Source organism: Apis florea, unplaced genomic scaffold (assembly GCF_048593485.1).
Source record: "Apis florea isolate Af1SG1 unplaced genomic scaffold, ASM4859348v1 contig_3068_pilon, whole genome shotgun sequence".
Classification (NCBI taxonomy): domain Eukaryota; kingdom Metazoa; phylum Arthropoda; class Insecta; order Hymenoptera; family Apidae; genus Apis; species Apis florea.
In genome coordinates, this window is record NW_028256700.1 from 1,730,481 (window position 1) to 1,753,603 (window position 23,123).

The following is a 23,123-nucleotide window of genomic DNA, read 5'->3' on the forward strand; positions in this document are numbered from 1 at the left end:
GACTTGGAAGAAAAGCACGAACGATTCTATTCGATTTTATTACGATACGAGTTGTAACTTAATAATTTGAAATTTAATAATATTTAATAAATCGATGTTTGAGCCGACGACGCGTTTTTTAAACGATATAAAAAAAAAAAAAAAAAAAAAAAACGCGAAACTTTCTAAAACTTTCACGTCCGTGGTAGTTGGCGATTTATAATTTGATTGGTTAATATCGACGCTAGGAGAAATTCGACCCCGTTTTACGGGATTTACGGAGTCGGAAAGATAATCGATCGAAAGGATTTTTTTTGTAATAAATAAAACGATTGTGAAATACAAGTTTTTTGCTCGAGGAAATAATCGATCTCTTCCAACGTATATCGTATTATAATAGCAATCGGTTAACATTGGATTCAATCCAATTTGGCCGGTGAATTAACGGGTGGATCACGAACGTGGTGTTTTATCGTAATCTCGATTAAGCTACAGTTTTTTACATCGCGTTGCCCACGAAGATTATTAACGTAACGTGAAAATTTTACGATCGAAATTATTTATCTTAATATCATCTTTGGTCTCTCGATTCGAAGCGGATTTGCATTTTATCGATTTCTTTCCTTTCTCTCCCCCTTTTTTCATCGAATTTCGAACGATCGATGATTCGATTGAGCGGCGATCAAATTCATTTGCAATCGTTCGAAAGGAAAGGAGAGGGCGAAAAGGAGATTCGATTTAACCCTTTGCACTATGAGGCTATCCTACATTTTATTATTATCAATACACATATTTACATTTAGTATTATACTTTAGGCACTCTTGTTACAATGTTTTCTTTTAGTTTCTGCTTCTAAACGTGTGTGTGTGTGTGTGTATATAAAATAAAATAAATAAATAAAAGATATATAAAATTTATTTCTACTAAAACAAGTCATATAACTCGTAATATATTCCCCAGAAAAATGTTTTCGATCGAATATAAATACGAAATATATAAATGCAGGGCGTTAAAAATCATTCGCAGAACGAACGATGAACAAAATGGAGAAATTCGAGGATCGAACCAGGAGGAGATCGAACAAGTGTCGTTATTATTGAATTGTATATGGGAAGAGAGAGAGGGACAAGTCCCCTAATTTTTCATTTCGTCCCAGTGATCGCGTTTCGCTGGAGCAACAACGAAAAACGAAGGGAGGAAAAGACACGGAGTCAACGTCGCTGGCAGCTGTTGGTACCCGCGGTGTAAATAAATGGAACTCTCCACTCACTCCACTCCCGGTGCTCTTTTGTGTCCCCGAATCGACAACACGTATGCTGGATACCAATCGTGCCGAAAAAAGAATCGGAGAAAACAATTCGCGTGCTCAACTTGATGCTTCTAAGTCGAATAAATCATCTGACGTGATCGACAGTAACGAGTTATTCTCATTAACACTTTACGTCGACGTCACATACATTTCTTACAGACTCGATATGTTGTAATTTTTAAAATGATTTAACACGTTTAATCTATTTTTCTTTCCTAATATTTTGTAATACGCGAATGAAGACTGAATTTGTTGTATTTCGCCATTTTACGTAATTGTTGCAAAAAAAAAAAAATCAAGGAGTGCAAAGATCGATCCGTATTACGAAAGATATTAATTAGAGACACGATTTTCACTGTATGAATTTCTTACACAATTAACGTGTAAAACTTTTATATTTTAATATTACTATATATATATCTTTTACGCAGGAAGAAAGAAAATTTGAATATTAAACTTTATATCGTTGCTTCGCGTGATATTTACCCGAGTATCACGGTAAAAATGTCGTTACTTCGTTTGCGAGCGAATTTTATTACGTTCTCACATTCGCCGATTACTATCCTTATTTTTCGCTCTCTTGCACCTTCTACTTTACCCTCTATTTTCATCGCCGCTCTTCTTCTCTCCGTCGATAATTTTTTTGCGAACAGAAATAATTTCGATAACCAAGCTCATCATCGCCACATTTTACTCGAAAACTTTGAAAATAATAAACTTCCAATATCCCATTATTCGAATACCCTAATACACGGTCATCCTATTACTATGTTCCGTTATCCGCGCAACGTTTCGTTGCAAACAACATACTTGGATTACAACGTATTTAGACGTAATAAATGCTCTCCCGTGCTCGGCCGGTTAAACGTAATCGTATCGATTCGGTGAGAACGGTGTCGTATTGGCGAATAAACATGTAGCTTTAACCATTGGAGAGAAATGGAAAATAATTAAAGATATTGCAAGTGGTGATGGAACGAAATTAGTAGGATAAAAAATTTACGAGACTTAGCGGCTATAAAGATAAGGGAGCCTTGGAAACAAACTGTTGATTTTGTTCAACTCTACTCGAATAAACGAAGTTCAACGCTTTAAAGAAAGTAATCGTTCTATTATCCGAAAATTCCACCACTTTTGTAATTCGGATACAGGTGTCTCTACTGTATTCCACGACTGACAAACCAATGTCGAACGATTGGCATTGAAGATTATATCTCGCTTTATGGCCTAGATACGTTCCGGAAAAGTTGGCGAAAAGCCGTACAACGAATCAATTATTTTGATACAAATTCGATCGGATTTGTTCCAATTTTTTTTTTATAAAAATAATACAATTTTTAATTCTAAAGCATTCTTTTTTTAAATTAACCGTCGTTACAGCGAGGTATAAGTGTATTGAGTACGAGTTTACGAATCAATCGTAAATAAATACGGTCGTTTTGAATCGAAATAACGGCCTCGAGATTCACCAACCTCTCGAGTTGATCTCGTCGAACCACGAGGGTTGTCACCATTCGAGGATTACTCGAATCCTCGGATATAAAACGTGGAAAGTGAAATTTCGTTACATAACATAATTTTATACGCGAATACATATTTTTACGCGCGATCGATGGCGCGGGCGAGAAATAAAGGCAGAAAAAATGCACATAAAAGGAAGCTCGCATGCGTGCGCGCGATATATCGAGAGAGAGAGAGAGAGAGAGGGGGAGAGGGGGAAAGCCGTGGACCATCGTCCCTTTGCATCGTTGCTTAGGTGGAGATTACACGGTTAGGGGAGGTGTAGCGGTATCCTGGCTACTAACCGTATCGGAAATATCGTTCCCTGGATTTTCAAGCCTGTCTTCCCCCAAATTCAGCGGGCGTGCAGGAATAACAAGAGGCCGAGGAAATCGAAAAAAAAATCAGAGAGATTTCGCATAATATCTCGTCTTCCTCCGAGGATCGTGGAAAATGCAAGGACAATGTGGCTCGAGATCGAGGATAAATCATCGATCGTAAACTTTTATTCGAGCTCCAAGTCGACATCGATATTTGCTCTGTATTCTACGCGTTTGATAAAAAACAGAGGTAGCTTTATCCGTAGATAAAACAAGATGTTTACTCGATTTTATTTATAGGGAGGAAAAATCTAAGATCGCAGGAGCATTGACTTGCAAATAAATTTCCAATCCTGTTCTCCGTGGACGAGAGAAAGGCGGATCGTTACCCGTTTCATTTCTCACTTGAAAAACACTTCGACAAGTCGAAGGAAAGGAATACAGAAGGCCTTTGCCGGGACGAATTGAAAGGAAGCGCGGATCCAGGCGGGGGAGCCAAGGATCGCATTGAAATCGGAAATGAATGTCCAGGATACACGTCCTCGTGTTGAATTAATAAAAAAGAAAAAAAGAGAAAAATATCCTCCTTGTTCGAGAGGCCTCCTTTATTTTCAAGCCTTATTTTCCGCCACGGCGCTTTATCTCGAAAGAAAGCGGATTATATTTGGTCGAAAAGGGAGGTATCTAGCGGACCGATCGGTACGGAATTTGTCAAATTCCATGCTTTCCATGCTTGAAACGCGAAATTGTCTTTGCAATAATAATAAACAAAATTTTCCATTTTCTGCCCGCTTAATTAAAGGCTGAATTATGAATGGAATAATGAACGAGTTCGACCGATTCTATCGATCGGTTTCCCCCGATGCCCAGTAATTCTTGGCGAATTATTCAAATTCTATCGGTGCAGGTTCGATTCGACGTGTTGATAAAAGAAAAAAAAAAAAGAAAAGAAAAGAACGAGAAACATAGCACGACGAGATAAAAAGGACGAAAAAGAGGGAGAAAAAAAAAATGTACTTTCATCAGTGGAGTGACGTAACACGGCGAGCGAAGGTTCTTTTTTTTTTCTCTTTCTCTCGCGCGACGAAGGTTCGTCTGTCACTCAGCTGTCTCGTTTCGCAGCGAGGTTCAGCAAATTGCAATCCCTCCTTTTTTTTTTCCCCTAGATTCCCTTATTTGTCCTCCCTTTCCACCCTCCTCGCCTTTCAACGATCAAAACCCCCTTTCTCTGTCAGACACACGTGTCGACGATACGTTTCGCTTTTCCGATCGTCTGTGTGACGCGACACACGTGGGTAATGCGCGTTCACAATGGGCAATAAAAACGGAGCAGATAAGGATCGTTATTTTTCTAAACTTTTTTTCGCGAGAGGCTTCGTTCTATATTCCTGTATATTAACGGTAGGAAGCCGTGGTGTCTTTTCATATTCCTTTACGGATTAATTTAATTTGGTCGCGAATGAAGAGGAGGAGCAGGCTTACTTTAAAACGATTTGGAGAATACTCGGCGAATACAGAAGGATGCTCTGGAAGTATTTTCGTAACGTCGCCAAGTAATAACCTTACGTTGCGTCTATTGAATCTACAAGTGGTTGCTTCGCTGTTCGAAATGCCGGACACGAATTCGACGAGTCTTTCTACTACTGAATGTTAAATTATTACAAAAAATATTAGTTCGAAATATTCGTTAAAGAGACACTCGCGATTAAACTCGTGGAAGAACGGTACGCTCGTAAAATTTTATGGGATCAAAGGGGGGAAAAAACTGAAGAGATAAGAAGAGGAAAGACAGAGAAGGAAAGATAGACACCGAGAATAGAAACGGAGGAGGAAAGAAAGAGAGAAGAAGGAAAAAAAACGATAATCATACGAAGCAAGAGAAATAAACCTTGGCGCCAGTTTCCATGTTTTCTCGTTCGCCGAGTGGAACGGAAGCGGGTGTGTTTTTCCAGGAAAATAAAATCGTGGAACACGGCCGGGGGGGAATGCAAACACGCATTTTTCACCCGCAACATACACTCGTCGAGAGAGCGCGCCACAAACAAAATGGCGCGATTGTTCCTCCTCGTTATTTGCACAAATTTGAAAGAAAAAAAGAACCGAAAAAAGAAACTTCGAAATCTTTGCCTCGTACAAATATAAAATCGATATTTTCGATTGGAAGAGGTGAAGCTTGGAACGAAAATTAACGGTCTGAAAAATTGGAAGAAAGCAAAGTGGACGGGACAAAAAGAGCCTACCTCGAAGATCGGTGGGACGACGACAGGCGCAGCTCCGCCGCTCCTCGTGGCTCCGCTCGCGGATAAATCTTACGCAAAACATGTCACCCCGCGTCGCGCGAGGCGTAAACGACCGTGGGCGACGAACGACTGCGAGGAATTCGATAATGGAAATGCGGCACGACGGCGTGGTTGGCTCCTGGTATAACCGGTAAAACCGTAGACGGCGAGGAGAAAGAGAGAGAGGGAGGAGAAAAAAGCAAGAAAGAGGGTTTACGCGAAAGAGCGGAGCGACGTGGAAGAAGCGAAAGAGGAAAAGAGTGGCGGGGAAAATACTGAGAGAGGGTTCAAAGAGTTTCTGGCCCTCGCTCTCCAATATTTTCTCCATGTGTCTACCTTTTCATTCGTCGTATCATCCTGGACGACTACGTGCATTCCACGCAACTTGGACTCTCGTAGGAAAAGAAAAATAGCCCGGTTTATGGATGAAAAATTTATTCCAACGAATTTTATTAATCGTGGAAGAAGAAGAAGAAGAGGAAGAAAAACGAAGGAGGGGAAAAAACGTGTACAATGGCAAGGAGGGGGAAAAAAAAGAAGCCGAGGAAGCGCGGGAATGGAAGAAAAGCACCGTTCCGTTCCTGTGCTTTACAATCCGTGAAATTAAAAAACAAAAACCGTGTATCGGAGGGCGAGAAGATTCTTTTGTAATTCACCTCCGTGAATACAAAAACGCAGTTGTACGAGGCAGCGCCTATTCATCGCCCCTTTTTTCGCGTTTCGAAAAAAGAGGAAAAAGAATAAAAATAAACAAGAAAACCCCTTCCGTTAAATTACGAATGAAACAATACTTTCCATATCATAAATTTACCATCAAAAATACGATTAATTTTCACAATCATTCAACTCGATTCCGAAATTTAACGAATACGAAAATCCTCACCTCCTCCTCTCGTGCTCTCTGGACTCCAAAACAAACGACCAAAAGAAGAAGAAGAAGAAGAAGAAGAATAAAGGACGTCTCGTTCCTCCAAATCCTCCTCCTCGAAGAAGAGTTCGGTTAATTCGCGTCCCGACGCGATCCACCCCGACGCGAAACTGATTTTTCACCCGCCACCGTTTCATTTGCAACCTGCCCCGCGACACTGCCGATCCGCGGCGCATCTTTGTGCGATAAATGCGGGATCGGTGGAGAGAAGGGCGCGGCGCAAATGCGGGGGAGAGTTGCCTTCCCCTCCTAAAAAAAATCTATACAAACCACCTCTGTGTGCCACCTGTGCACAGCCCCGAGTTATTAAAGGAAACGAGCGCGTGTTGCCATGCGATGAGGAAAAAAAAAAGAAGAAGAAGAAGAGGAAATGTATCCACGCTTTGCAATCTCCCTTCCAAAACCAGCCCCTCCCTATTTCTTCTTTTTTTTTCACGGATAACGTGCACGGATTCGAGTAATAATCGAATCTTGTTGCAACAATCTTGCTCTCCCCTCCCCCTCCCCCCTTTTGTTAAGACTCCAAGATTAATATTCAATCGTCTCTTCTCCCTTCCTTATCGACAAAGAAGAAGAAGAAGAAGAAGAAGCGTGGATAAGGATTTTTCTGACGAATGAGGAGGAGGAGGAGGAGGAACGAGTGCACTGTCAATACAGTTTCGTGCCTTTGGAAGGAGCGTATTCCCTTCCGGTGATGCTCCAACTTTGGATACCTGAGCGTGAAGAGAGAGAGAGAGGGGGGAGGAGGGGGGAAGGTTAAGGGCCGTGGACGGAGGGTGAAAGTCGCGGCGAATCCGCGCCATGGAAGACACCGACTCCACGGTTTCTCGTCGTCGGAACAAAGAGACGCGGCGAGGTGGCAACTGATTTCCTCCTCGATCCCAGCAACGAAGTATATTACGCCCGCTCGTGCCGTTATTTTCCATCTTCTTCTCGAATATTTTTAATCATCGTTTTTTATAATCGTGCAATTTCGTGCGGTTAAAGATTTCCTTAAATCTCGCCTATAACATAGAGATAAATCGATTTTGAATAATATGTCTGTTTTATTCGAGCAAGGAACAACAATGGGATTTAACGAATCGAGATTTAAAAATCGGCTCGGCAAACAGGACTTTTCCCTGAATCGATGTATTTCGACGATACGGGTTCATCGGCCTCGTCAAGATCTCGCTTCGATCGAAAAAAATGAAAGGGTCTGTTTGCATAACAAACGACCCGCAGGAGGCCAACGTGCCGATTATTGCAGTGGGAGCGAAATCCGCGTCAGCAATTTCCGTTACACGCGTTTGTTTCAATACAGGAAGGTAGTGGAAAATTCGAAATTTAAATAATCGTTGATTATTCTTCGAGAGGGGACGGGAAAAAGCGTATCCAAAACAAATTCTCGCGATACACGAAAGAAAACTCCTCTCCTTGTTTCATTTTTCATCCGCCTCGTCTGTCTATTCCTATTTCCCTTCGTAATAGGAACTCCTCTATATAACACGTATATGGTAAGTAGAGTGGCACGTTAACGCCTCTACCGCCGTCTACTACGTATCCGAGGCAACGGATGTGTACTATAAAATTTACACGGATTCAGTTGCTTACCTGCACAACACACCTGTACTGTACTTAAATACGCGTAAATACATAATAACATTTTTCAATATTGAACGAGATACGGGTCGAGGTATGGATGGAAAAAAAGATCGCGCGGAGGCAAGTTTTAACTGTCGTGTCGTGCGTGTAGGTGGAGCTGGAGTAGCCGAGAGATAAGAAAAACGGTTGGCACCCTTGCGGCGCGTGAGAATAGCGACGAATAACCTCGTAATATATATTCTTTTTTTTAAAGAAAAATCGCGATAAACCGCTTACAAGGCGCGCACGCGCAAAAATGGCCGAGTGAAAGGATACCTTGAAGTGAGCAAGTAAACTATTTATACGTGCGTGTAACGCGAGATGAAATAAACTGGTACGTATAGATGTGCAGTAGCATGAATCGAAAAAAGAGAGTCCGATTATCCTTCTCCCTCTCTCTCTCTCTCTCTCTCTCTCTATCTTACTCGACAAGCTTAAAAACAAATCGCTTGCGCGTTTCTGTCCCACGACACAAGCTCGCACCTATCTATCTTCGACACGTTTCCAACCAAACGTTTACTTATCGAGCGAAGGAAAATAGGAGGAAGAAGAAGAAGAAGAAACTACGTGCCAATTACGAGCGCAAACTTTTTTCACGATTTAGCGCTCGTTATTCCCCTCGTTTCGAATCGTTCCCCGTAAAGCTCCTCGGAAATCCTGTCTTATTGGACGCGCAACAAGGAAGAAAATTAAGATCGCAGAGAGCGCTTCGCGTGTGAAATAAAATCGAAATAATTAAAAAGCCGACCAATCGCTCGGCACGTACTTCGATGCAAAGATTTCGACGTGTCACAAATAGATAATCAACAATACGTCTTTTCGATTCGTTATAGCGAAAAGGTTGCCCCTTCGAGGGGGGGACAATTCATCTCGAAAGCCGCGCTTTGAACCGATACACTCGCGCGTACAGTATTTTTAACTCGGGCGAAGAAGAAGAGGCGGCGAGAGCCAAGGGATATACGGAACGGAGAAAGAAAGATTTAAGAGTGTTAGAGCATCTAGTCAGTGGTTCTCCGCGTGAAAGGACGTGGAGTAGAGCAAAGTAAGAGGCGAATGTAAGCAGGCTAACAGGATGCACGCGAGCGGGAAGAGGATGGAAGATGAAAAAAGGAGTGAATATCAAACGGGTGAGTATTCTTCTTATACGCTTTTCTCAGAGAAAGATTTTAAACCTGGCTTAAAGTTTAAACTTCAAGATTTTTTGGGAAACGAAATTATGAAAAAAGAATATTTATCGGTTATAATTCGAACGATACAGTTAAATTTGAGGAGATATGTAAACAAGTGGTTAAATACAGAGAGAGAACCACTGATCCTTGGGTGCTTCGGGGTTAAAGACCGGGTGCAGGTCTTACGTGTGCTCCTCCGCGACTTCAATTTTCTCTCCTTCTCTTTTCACTATCTTTCCTCGTTTTTAACCCTTTCCTTGCTTGCTTTCCCTTTGTTTAACGACTCCTATCTCTCTTTCTCTCCCTTGCTCTTGTCCAGAGATATCCGTTTGACAAATTTCTACGAATTCTAAATTCGAAAATTTTAAAGAAGGTAAGAAGGAAGGATGAAAGAAATTCTGTTCGATTGATCTTTTTTTCGAAGCGGGGAAAGTGGTTATTTGCGGCAAGGTAGTTTAATAATAGGAAAGATAAATGGAGAAGGAGCGGTTTATTCGAGGGTTAGGATCGACAGATGCAGATGTTTCCACTTTTTTCCCCTTTCTAGCCGAGTTCTTATCGGATTCCTGAGGGATTAGCTGTCGCCGAGATGAGATCACATCATGCCGGAAGAACGTGCGATCCTCGTAAACCGTCTCTTCGTCGCTTACTATTTTTTTAACGTGAAAAATGAGGCGATAATCGAGATCCACTTAACCCCCTCCACAACTCTCGCTTAAACCCTCTTTAATTTTATTTAAAAATATGAATTATCTATTTTTAATCGATCGATTTTATTATTGTAATTACACGTATAATATAATTACATTCTTTTGTTAGCTGTTGATTGGTATGTAAATAATAGGAGTGCAAATTGGTTAATATTCAATATTAACGACATAACGCGCAGATCTTAATTCATTAATTAATTTCGACGGGAAAAAAATTTCCCCCTCTCAGCAGCCCTCGTCCTTTTATCCGTGGCAAATTTCCACGGTGTTATTAGGGGGATTCAAAGTAGGCTCGAAACCTAGAAGATCGATAAGCCCCTCCGCGACAGCATCTCATTTCTTCGACTTTCGGAATAATCCTTCTTAATAACCTCGCTAATCGAAGCAAACGTCACGAACCGACTAATAGAATACTTGCTCTCAAATATTTCACGATAGTAAATAACAATTCGTCTCTTATTACGAGTCTGTCAATGACAAAACGCGAGATTGATCGATAATTAAAGATGTATTATCAGCTCGAGAGAAATAAATTGACAAAAGAAAGAAAATAAAGAGTATATTGTTTGGAAAGTAATTTCGTTTTTTCACACTGTGTGTCGCTAGCAGTCGAACAGCCAACTTCGTTCTAAACCGTGTTGTTCGGAAAGTAATTTCGTTTTTTCGCACGAGTGTCGCTAGTCGAGCGTTTATCCAGCCAACTTCGTTCTAAACCGTGTCGTTGTCGTATATTTCGAGAGTTGGCATTTCGTGGTATACTTACAAGAAAAATTCGTTCGATTCGGCGAGAACCAACCAAAAGGAGCGTTTTCGGCATATTTTACTTTTTTATTACCGAGAGGATTAAGAAGTAAGTTTCCACGTTTCTGGAAGACCACGTTTCTCGATGACGAAACAAAGACGTCGACCGCGACACGAGATTCGTGATGAAACGACTTGGTGTTTCGTTGTCGTGACGAAGAAAAAAAGAACGAAATTACTTTGCGAACAACCCATATTTCGTAGGAGAGGGGAGAGTGGAGCAGCTGCAACTTTTCCACCCTCGAAAAGATGGAAAAAAAGGTGGTGGGCAGGGAGGAGGGGTTCCGGCACACTCGGATACGGAACAGGCAGCGGAAAATTTATCGAGCTCTCTCTCTCTCGATGTGGCGGGAGTCAAGCTGCGTGCAGCGACACGCGACTGCGCCATCGCTTTATGAAAACGATGATTTCTGGGCAAAGATTTCCCGGGGGGGCCGTGCACCATAATTCGCCGATCCCGATCGATCTCTCGCTAAAAACTAAAGTGAATCTGTCTCTTTCTCTCTCTGTCCGTCAAAAAAATACCTATAATTTCTCTCCAATCTTTCAAATCGAGACGATTCAATTTTTCTTTTCCAGGAAATCCAGGCTCACAGGAAATTCAGCTCGTCGTCTCTTAAATCCATCGAAACCCGCGGCATAAATCAGAACCATGACCTAGACGCGTTACGAGCTGTCGCTACGGATCGTCTAGTATGCGCTGGATGAACGATGGAGAGAGAGAGAGAGAGAGAAATGTGAAGAGAGGGGAGAAAAAAAGGAGAGAGGCTCCTAAAAATAATATCGTAAAACCACACGACAACGATGATGGCTTGTCTACGCGCGTACACACGTGTACGTGTGTACAATATATATACACTCGGGCTTATTCGTACGCTTGTACATATATTATGAACACGTTATAGGACGTGGAAGTCTATTTCGAACCGAAAGACATTCTGTATCCAGCCGTTCTCGCAACACGCAGCCTTTGATACGGCGCACCGTATGTACGTGTACACGAGAGAGAGCTGCATCCCCTTCGATGCCCGCCAGGGATTCTCAGCCGTGTAAACAACAAACGTGGGGTGTAAGCGGATCTTTCTCCCCCCCTCGCCTTCGTGGAAAAACACGTGATGTTCGCGTGTTTCGTTTTTTGCGTCGAGTTACGAATTATCCATGTATTACATCGAAAATCTTAATTTCATGATCGAGGACGAAGAGTCGATGGTTCGAAGGATGTGATGTCGATAGTGAATTTCGTGAGAGGAGGGGTCGAGGTTGAGAACCGCTGTATTATCGAAAATCTTGTCTCTAGTTTCAATTTCACGATCGAGGATGAAAAATCGACGGTTCGAAGGATGTAAGGATAATAAATTTCGTGAGAGACGAGATCGAAGTTGAGAACCGCTGTATTATCGAAAATCTTGTCTAGTTTTAATTTCACGATCGAGGATGAAAAATCGACGGTTCCAAGGATGTGGATAATAAATTTCGTGAGAGGAGAGGTCGAGGTTGAGAACCGCTGCATTATCGAAAAATCTTATCGAGATTCGATCGGAAATCTTATCATCTTAATCTCACGATCGAGAACGAAGAGTCGACGAATAATTCGAAGGACGTGACGTCGATAATAAATTTCGTGAGAGGAGGGGTCGAGGTTGAGAACCGCAGTATTATCGAAAATCTTGTCTAGTCTATTTATATAGTTAATTTCACGATCGAGGACGAATAGTCGATGGTTCGAATGACAATAAATTTCGTGAGAGGAGGGGTCGAAGTTGAGAACCGCTGTATTATCGAAAATCTTAATTTCACGATCGAGAGGACGAAGAGTCGATGGTTCGAAGGATGCGATGTCGATAGTAAATTTCATAAGAGGAGGGGGTCGAGGTTGAGAACCGCTGTAAATCGGCGCGCACATCTGGCTACCCTGGAAACGTGGGAGTTGAGAGTAAAGTATAAACTATGGGGTGGCACCCCATCTCGTAGCGGGCTACCCACCACCACCACCACCACCTCCTCCCGACCACCATAGACGTAGGTAATATCATCGTCCACGCGAGTTGCCAGCCAACCCTGTCTACGCAACTCGTCGCAACAGAGTTGCACGAAACAGGGTTGACAAAGGTACAAGCACTAACACGAAGGTGGAAGAACACGGAGAGATACACGGCCTCGTGTATGTGGTGGTAGTCAGCCGTTTGGACGAAATAGAACGAGCGAAATGCGCATTTATGGGGAAGGAGGAGGGAGGAAGGGAGGGAGGCCCGTGCAAGAGAGGCTATAAATTTAAAGGGGGACACGTCGTACGCAGGGGGTCGCGTATACCCCATGGAAGCCAGTTTCCATGGTGGTCCAGATCTCTCGTGGCGGCCAGAAACGGGCAAAGGGTTGCTAAAAGCCATTCACGGGACTAATGGCTAATGGGCTGTTCTTAACACGCTGCCGAATCTACTGCGCCGTTTACCACCCTCCTCCTCCTCCTCCTCTCATGCCTTCGAATATCGCCTGAGATATCCGTTTAACTACCAGTTGCCCTATTTCACGAAAATACACGCGTAACGCCGCGGCACGATTCGAATAAACGTGCATCGATCACGAGAATTTTTCTTAACGCCACGATTAATTCTTTGGCGACTCTCAGGTAATTCGAACGATATTTATTTGTTTGATTTGTATAATCTTGGAAATCGTGGAATAATATACCATCGGATGGCTGGATTTTTTTAATCTCAAATTGGATCGTGATCATCGCCAGTGGCGACATAGAAATATTACTTTAAAAGTTTTTGAATTTTTTCGAGCATGGAATGAAAAATTAGTTCGATTTTCCGTTGTTAAATAACGAAATTATTTCTATTCGTTAAGAAATTGAGGATAGAGCGAAGGAAAATAGTGATAAGAAGGTGAAAAGTAAGAATAGTAGACAGTGAATGTGAGAGCACGTGATTAAGAAGTTAGTTCATCAGAGAAGGAAAATAGAGAAGTGATATAAAAAGATGAAAAATAAGAATAACAGAGGAGGAGAATGCATGATATTGCATTCAAAACAATGACACGTACTTTAAATATAATCGACAAATTTTCTCTCTTCATACTTATAAAGACACATTGAAGCATTAAGATACAAAAGCCGTTAATAACAATTCACGTACTCTCCTATATAATTTCACCACAAATTTGGAATAAACAGGCGTTCGTAAGGGTTCAGGCCAAACGGTTGTTTCTCTGTCAACCCTGTCCACGACGAAGATTCCCTCCCCAAAATCTCGTCACGATTTTAAAGTATACCGTATCCACTCGGGTGGATAACGGTGTAAATTACGCGTGGATAACCGCTATGCCACCGCTATAACTCTCCCGGGGGATCTATAAATATCGCGCGAGTTCCTTCCAACGAGTTATGGAACGTATGGATTAGGTCAACATATTAACCGTATAACGTGAAACAAATGTTAAAACAATGAGAACCGTTAATAACGCATATCCCGCCATATTTCCATAAATATATATATATACACGATCGATTATTATTATTATTGTTGTTGTTGTTGTATATAACCACCCCTCCCCGTACAAATTAGCTCGACGAAATTCGGACCCAAGCGATAGAGACCACTTTGCAAGATCTTTGTAGATTATAAGAATCGATGATCTTCTCGTGTCAAGTACTGGTAAGAGGTAAATCTCGATTGAAAAGATTCGAGTCTTACAAAATAAGAGAGGTAAATTTATGTTATTTTTTTTTTTTTTTTTCGTAGAAATAAAATTATAAATATAAATTTAAAAGTTGAACGAACTTATCGATATCTAGTTTTTTTTTTTTTTTAGAAATAATAATTTTATTGAATATAATATTGTTTTTTTCAATTTTTAAAAGATTTCAAACAATTCAATCTTTTTATAAAGATTCAGGCTTGGCTCGATCTTCAGTTCCACTCGAGTTGATGTTTCGGCCGAAATCTTCATCACACAACGCTCGCGATGACACGGGAAGGGGTTAAGAAGCGAGATGGCAGAGATAACTTACCGAGTTGCGATTGATGCGTGGGCGTAGGAGCCGGCCTGACCTTGTCCGGGGGACACCGTCTGGTGGCAGCCACGGTGGCAGGTAAGGGTATACTCGTGGTTCCAGCGCCACCACCTCCACCCCCGACCGCCGACTGCTTGTTGTACGGCGACGGCAATCTGGATGGATCGAACAAAGAAACGGATCAATTTAGAGAAGCAACGTCGTTCTACGTCTTTCTACTTGTTCGTTTCAATTATTTTCTAGTTTTCCAGATGCGTGATCCTCTTTCGTCGTTATTTCGATTAGTAGCCAAAAAGGAGAAAAGTTCTTTCGCGTTTTCGAGCGATCGATGAAATTTCATACGGTTTCGACTTCCCAAAACGGAAATAAAACCATCCAGTAATCATTCTCTCTCTCTCTCTCTCTCTCTCTCTCTCTCTCTCTCTCTCTCTCTCTCTCTCTCTCTCTCTCTCTCTCTCTCTCTCTGTGTGTGTGTGTGTGTGTGTGTGTGTGTGTGTGTGTGTGTGTGTGTGTGTGTGTGTGTGTGTGTGTGTGTGTGTGCGTGTGCGTGCGTGTGTGTGTGTGTGTGTGTGTGTGTGTGTGTGTGTGTGTGTGTGTGTGTGTGTGAAGCGATTAGCAGCACACTCGTCAAAGTGCGATGATGGAAACGAATCCGTTGTGTAGTTTCGGCAAGCGTGGCAAAATCGCGTGCTCCGGCGAAAGAAAAAAGAGCGGGGGGAGGGGGGGGGGAACGCGAGAGAAATAAAAGAGGAAGGAAACTGGACGAGGGCGTTAACGCGCGGGCCAAAGAAAACACGAGGAGAGGGAGTCTCGTTGGTGGTCGTTTCGAGCGATTCCCTTCGACGCGAATTCCACTTTTTTCTCTTTGTAATTTTCCTTCTCGTTGCGAAACGAAATCGGTCCCCCCCCCCCCCCCCAATTGACTTTCGTCGATTTGAATATGATTTTTAATAATCGAGAAATATCTCGAGTTACATCGTTTCATCGTTTCTTTTCTCGACGCGATTCGCGGAGAAAAAATTGCGTAGAAAGTTTTAGAAAAACGCATTAACATTTTAGGAGGAGTTGTAAAAAAGTTGTAAAAAAGTCGTAAAAAAAAAAAAAAAAAAAAAAAAGAATTGTCCGTTTCAAATTAAACGATAGAAAGAGAGCGATAGATTTTACGACGAATAAATCTGCTCGTGGGAATGAAAATAAGACGGAACGACGTGGCCAAGGGTAAAACCCATGAGACGCGCTCGTGAAACGAAGAAATGCGAGATAACTCGTGTGAAATCTAACCAAGTTTCCCTAACAATCCTAACCGCGTGTCGCGTGACCGAAGAATGGTAAATATTTGGCTCGAACGATGACGTCGTTCGCGTATCTGGATACTTTTGTCGATGAATCAACCAATGAAAGCACCGTTTTCCCAGAAACGACCAAGGCTAAGAGAATTATTCTCGTTTTGGGATGTTTCGATCGAAACACGTCAGGGGATACACAGGAATATCTATTCCCGTTTCTTTTTCCCTCGAAACACTCGTTTCAAATAAAACGAGGAGTAAAAAAACGATTTTTAACGCTTTATAAATCTTGATAAGTGAAATGCTAATTATTATTTACGTTCGAATCGATATGAATATTCATATGCACGTGTGTTACAAGTCCCCCCCTTGATTATTTTCAAGCCTAAAGGTAAAACAAGGTAGGAACAAGACGCGTTAATGGGCTGACCTCCTTTTACGACTCGAATAAAAATTTTCAATGCGGTGCGGTGGTTATACGCGCATTATAACGCGTAAAGAACGGTGGGACGTTTATTGGAGGCGAACTGTAAGCGGGCCGATAAGCAACGCGCATCCCCGTGTCTCCCTTACGATGTACGAGGATACGAGACTCGTGTCGACTGGACGATATTGATCGTAAGAATTGATACAAGACCGGTTATTCTCTTTTAAAAACGAATCATCTACCCACACGGTAGATAAGGTAGAGTACGGAGGAATCGTACGTTTTATTTTTAATACATCGAATTAGATAGTTTTGCTCGGTTTAACCGTGCACGAGCACGAAGAAGAAGAAAGTAGAAAAAGGAAAGGAACGAGATGAAGAACGAGAATAAATTTCTTGCTTCTTTTTGCTATTTTTAAAGTATATAATATGTAATCTTTATCTCTCTATTTTTATCCGCTGACGCGAAATTTATTTTTCTCTCGTTTCGCTATTCGTTCGAAGAGAATAAGATACTAAGGCTTATATTTTCCGCGGTGTTTAAAATACTTACTCCTGTACTAGAGTTAATGGTGTCTACTACCTCTCCGTAGGAAAGAATAATTACACCTTTCATTTCGCGTAAAAATTTTCCAAAGAAATTTATTTACCGGTCTTTATATGTACCTACTACTTGTCCGAGTAGGTATATAAATTAAATTCTTTATTTTCTCTTCACCGTCGTAATTATTATTTAACGAATACGACGCGAAATTTTTTTTTTTTTTTTTCTTTTCGCAATTAGAGATTCGTTCGAACGGATATTTTTCAAATTTAGTAGTTCGGAGGAAAATATCGTTTCACCTAAGAATGGTTTTTTTTTTTTTTTTTTTTTTCCAAGTAATCCGTAATACCGTGGAAGAGAAATGGCGGTCCATAAAAATTTACGAGCTTTTCTCCTTCGTCGATTCGTTCGTTCACGCAGCGGCGTGCGAGAACGAGTCGAGTCGTGGTGATATATCGATGGTAATAGATCGTAGGATAGGAAAAAAAAAAGGAAAAGAAAAAACGGAAAAAAATTGAAATGTTTTTTCCTGCGACGATACATTGACGTCGCGCGAAAGAAAAAAGCGTTTCAATCTTAGGAAGAAAGGTGCCAGTAGAGAACGTTTCGGCGATATTTACGAGGGTAATATCAGGAATTAATGTCCCCGGCGGTCGGTGTTGGGAACAGCAGCGCCATCGGTATCACGTTTTGCAATTTCTGTCGACTTGGCTGCAACCAGCCGACATATTAATATGGCAAGATATGACGTGCTTTGACTGTAAACACCATCTTTACGACGCCTTTGTCCCTCGTTCGTAGGCAAGAGGTGTTTCTTCGAATGGTTGCACGCTATCGAAGATATTATTAAGCTTTGAACATCGAGGATGAGACGTTAAGGGTGTGAAAGTTCTAAGCTTACGCTTGTAAAGTAACCATCCTTTTTGCGGGATCCCGTTTCGCGGCTCAATGTCGTAAACTTAACGAGATAGAATACCGCTCCCTAAGAGGGCTTAAAATCGAGTTTCACGGCCAAATTTAACGCGGCAGGGACTCGAGCTTGATCGGAATCTTTTAAAAATCTTCTCATCCCCACGATTTTATTATCATCACCCTCATTAAATTTAAATAAAATTCTCGAACGAGACGATAGCAATGTTGGAAATGTATGTATATCGTTTCGAAATACGATATAATACGGGTGAATCATCAGCACGGTTAAACGAAAGCTATTAATTATAAAACTTGTTATCGAATCGATGTATCGGTCTTCTAGTTGTACCAGCGTTATTAACCCGAATGATGGATCACGTTGCAAGAATTTCATATGCAAAACGCGTGTTCAGTTACGAACACACGCGTGTCTTGATCGTGTCGCGTGCACCCGTGATCGTGGACACGTCGTACGGAGAGACAATTAATGCAGCAGACAGACACAGGCATGCAGGTATATGCACGGCAAAGGGGAAGGAGATTCTGTTAATTACTCAAGCCTCTGGTTTCCATATCCGTTGGGAGGATCCCTCGAGGATCGATACCCGATCTCTCGTCCCTGCCATTTCGACCGCACGCTTTCCGAAAGCTATCACGACGACGAATACGATGCGAGCACTTCTCGAATCTTCTCCTCGTTATGAGTATTAGGAATAGACGTATTTAGAATATTAGAACCGTGATCGTATCGATTCATTGAGCGGCAAAAAGGATGCACAGAAAAAGAAAAAAATATTTTCGTCCCAGATAATATTACAACAATGACCCAACTGATGATAACGGTATCGTAATGACGGTAACGATAGCGTTCTACGGACGAATGAGTTAATACGAGTTCCGCGTTCTACATAAAATCACCGTTTCCCGCTAACGAGATCGCTCCCGTACGTAACAACCTCGGCTAGATTTCGTGAAATCGTTCGTCGAAAGACACGTTTCGAAAAAAAAAAAAAGAAAGAAAAAAAAAACGACGTTCAAAGATCCTATCTCGATTCGAATCCGAAGGATAAAAAAAAAAAATGAAGCTAATTTCGAAATCGTTTTATCGAAAAGAAAAAAAAGAGATCGCGAGAAAGATTGTCTTAGGCAAGGAAGGCATCGTTTCAAGGAGTAATCCATGGAGATCGAGTAGAGCGAGGTTATGGTTGGGAGCTCGTAAAGGAAAAAGAAATCGTTAGCTCGTTAACGGCGATAAATAACAGAGTTGGACGGTGGAGTAACGCGTAAAATTACGGTTTTACCCGAACGAGACGAGAAGGATCGTCTGGAGAGGCGTAGCCGAGTCGTGAGGCGAGTAGTAGTTCGTGAAAGCGCGAACGAGACGCGGCGCGCGACCCCACCTCGGGACCCGGATCGCGTGTCTTCGTGGCTAGATCTAATTGGCCGGACGATCGAGGGGGAGAAAAAAATCGGCGCGGATCGAAGCCGCTAGTTTCGAAGCAATTAGAAGGAATGTCGCCGGGTGGCGTGGCGTCGATAGGCATCTCTACCTTTTACCTAACCCCGTGGTGCACACGGTTGAGCACAAGTGCCGTTACCAGCTTCCCCCACCCGCTAAACCTGCGCGTTAACTATATCGAACGCGTCCGTTTATGCGCATACTTGTGCATCTCGCGCGCGGATAACCGCTATATAGCTAAACGAGGCTCGGCCAACCGATCCCGCGTTTCTTCCAATTCCCTACTAACCAGACGTTCGGTTATTAACGCGTTGAAAAGTTGTAACTCAACGTTGAAAAAAATCGAATAAAGTTACGTTAGACGATTACTTGTTAAAATGCTGGAATAACGTTTATTCGTAGTTGATCCATTTTTGATATAACCTCACATTGTTTGGCGCTACGGTTATTATTATTATTGTTATGTTTTGAACCGAAGTAACCATTAAATTTTGCCCATCACTGTTGGACAAATGGATGATATTTGAAGCAAATCACTTTTTAATAATTAATCAGAGTTGGATTGTTAACACGTGGAAAAAGTAACTGGTTGAAAGGCTCGAATAACGTTTATTCGTAGTTACAGTTGATTCGCTTATAACCTCACATTGTTTGACACTACAGTTATTCGATTATTATCACGTTTTGAACGATAAATTATCGAAGTAACTATTAAATTTTGCTCGTCGTTATTGGATAATGATGATATTTGAAGCAAATCACTTTTTAATAGGTTATATGACGAATATTGCTTATTAATTTTTATGAAATTTTTTCGTACTCGACAAAGCTAATTAACCAGAGTTGTTAACACGTTGAAAAAGTAGCTGATTGAAAGCCTCGAATAACGTTTATTCGTAATTGACCCGTTTTTCGTATAACCTCACATTGTTTGATACTACGATTATTCGCGATTATTGTGTTTCGAACGATAAATTATCGAAATAATTATTATATAAATTTTGCTCATCGCTGTTGTACAATGATGATATTTGAAGCAAACTCACTTTTTAATAGGTTATATGACGAATATTGCTTATTAATTTTTATGAAATTTTTTCGTACTCGACAAAGCTAATTAACCAGAGTTGTTAACACGTTGAAAAAGTAGCTGGTTAATCACTTGTTGCTCGAATAACATTTATTCGTAGCTGTTATAATTGACCCGCTTCTCGTATAATCTCATACCGTTTGACACTACAGTTATTTCCGCCTATTATTTTGAACGATAAATTATCGAAGTAGCTTCAACTATGAAATTTTCCCCATCACCGTTGGACAGATTTAATGCAATTTAATTATCATTTTACGACATTTAAAGCAAATCGCTTTTTAATAGATTGTATGACGAATATTGCTCGTTAATTTTTATGAAATTTTTTCCCAATAGACAAAGATAATTAATCATATAATTGAAAAAGTAATTAAGGCTAAAAACCTCGAAAAATTGTTACTTTAAACAATTACCCGTTAGAATTTTGAACAATTAAAAATATTAAAGTAACTTTAACTTTATTAAATTTTCATCACTGCCTGTATCACTGACTATACCGCCCTCTGTCTCTCCGTGAAATTTTCTTCGTGAAAAACTTCTTGATATGAAAATGAGAAATAGTTCGAACGACGTATTTTTGCACAACGACTGACTCGATTATTATTATTATTATTATTATTATCATTATTATTTCTTAACAACGATAACAAACGCAAAGAGAAAAAATGAAAATTGGACGTAGAAACTGTTTTAGCTCGGGCCAACTCGCATAAATATTTCGCGTGAATGAATCTGGTAATTTATCCACGGCACCCGGAGTAATTGCACTGTTAGCCAGTTCTTTTGAAGACCAGTCTGCAACGACGGTGAAAGCGTACACGCCACTGATTTTTCCCCAACCGATACGCCAAACTAATAAATTGTACGAATGCAAATTGTATTGCGCGTGGAAATTCCACGGGGCGGAGGTGGAATGCTCCACCCGCCATTTTTCTTAAGAAAAATAAATATTCCAATTCCTTCGACCAAAACAATTTTATCGACTCGAAAATCCACACGAAATCCGATGAAAATAAACACGACAAATAAAAGATCGTCCTCGTCGAACGATTAGAAGATTAGAACAACGCTTCTCACGCTGACGAATGTATCGAAGAATGATCGCGTTTCGCTCGAATACTTGCCGCGAATCGCTAATTCATTCGCGGTATCAGAGAGATATTGTGCGGTGCCCGTGTGTCATCCGTGGACACGAGCCAAATCGAGTTATTTTCGTGCCGACATCGATCTTCATAACGGGTCTCGCGTGTTCCTCTTTGTTGCGCTTGACAAGAAGACAAGAGAGAAAGAATATCGGATAAGAACTCGTAGAATAAAATTATTAACACGACGAATAATAATGACACATAAACAACAACATTTTCGTTTCCAGGATGGGTTAACAGGTTATTCAAAGAGGAGATATTTCGCGATAATTCGAACGTGGCGCGATAATTGATCGTAGGAGAATCGCAACAGCGATTCTCGAGTGGTTGAAGGAGAGGCGAGGAGAAAGTTGTGCGGTTGCACGCTCGTTCCAGAGATAAATTTAGACGGGGGGGGAAAAAAGGACGGTGTTGTACCAGGAAGGGCGACGACTCCAATGGCGGATGACACTATTATTATTATTATTATTATTATTATTATTATTCCTCGCCTTCAGAAACGCAAGGACGCGGGACAAACGTTTATTGGGCATGGCCGGCTCTCCTCTCTCCATGACTAACGTCTCCCGATATATCTTTCGGGAGATCTCGGAGTAAAATCGTCTTGCCTCGATTCGAATCGAGCGATTAAAGAAAGAGAAAAAAAAAAAAAAAAAAAATGTCCATCGAGTTGTCCAGGATCCAAGTTTCTCACGGCACGAGCCACGATCGAACGCCCCTCCTCCTCTTTGTTCGCGACAAGAGGCCGTCGAAAGGTTACACTTAATTATGACATTCGGGAAGGCACGTTTTACCAGCCGAGGGAAGTGACTTTCCCTCGAGTGCTTGCGCTACGGGAGAGAATACATTAAAGTAATTGAACAGTTTGTGTAAAAGTTGTTTGATGACACGCGTGTATGTGTACACGTTGTCGACACGTTGCCTATTTTCATTATACATAAATAGGAAATTTACACGGTTTAGATCATTTAAAAGAAGAAGATTTTCTCTCAATTCGTTTGAAAATTTGCGCCTCGATAATCTTTCTATTCAATTCGCTTTTTACAATTCGAAATAAACTTACTCGATCGTTGCAATTAAAACGAGATTAATTAAAACGTGCCATCCGATTGAAAATGAAAATTGAATTTCAATCGATCGGGATCCTGATTAAACTTTATTACAATTATTATATAACGATCCGAGAAGAATATTATCGGACATTTAAATTTTACTTGGCCAACGAAAACTGTTATTATTTTAATTACCGTCTGTGGAGAATAGCGGCGCAGGCAATCGAAACGCAGGATGCTGAATGACCGGTGGATACAAAGGGAAGGGTCGATTTCGACGATCGATCCTCTCAATGCGTCCAACTTGCGCACTTTGGCCAGGCGATCGCCTCTAACAGAAGCGGGAACGTACTCGAGAATCTATTTCTGCGACCATTCACATCGAGGAAAACACGAGCTCTCGCCCTCTCTCCAATGTCTTTGAACTCGTTCGCTAAATAAAGAGAATTTTCGCTCGAAAGCGAACGAAGGGAAAGGGAGACGAGCACGAGGAGGACGAAACGAAAGGGAGAAAATGATGGCCCCGCGCGAAATAATCGCACGAGTCGCGAATAATAAATCAAACGGGTCG

The 23,123-nt window shown here is 41.3% G+C and overlaps 1 protein-coding gene across 6 annotated transcripts in view; it reads right to left on the bottom strand.

The window, feature by feature from the left end:
- Window positions 1–23,123, bottom strand: part of sick (sickie) — a 116,253-nt gene that overhangs the window by 65,132 nt on the left and 27,998 nt on the right. For all 6 annotated transcript variants that reach the window (XM_086908185.1, XM_086908186.1, XM_086908184.1 and 3 more), the window contains one exon: window positions 14,632–14,789. In XM_086908185.1, coding sequence (XP_086764311.1) covers window positions 14,632–14,789 — 158 coding nt within the window. The remainder of the gene's footprint in view (window positions 1–14,631; window positions 14,790–23,123) is intronic.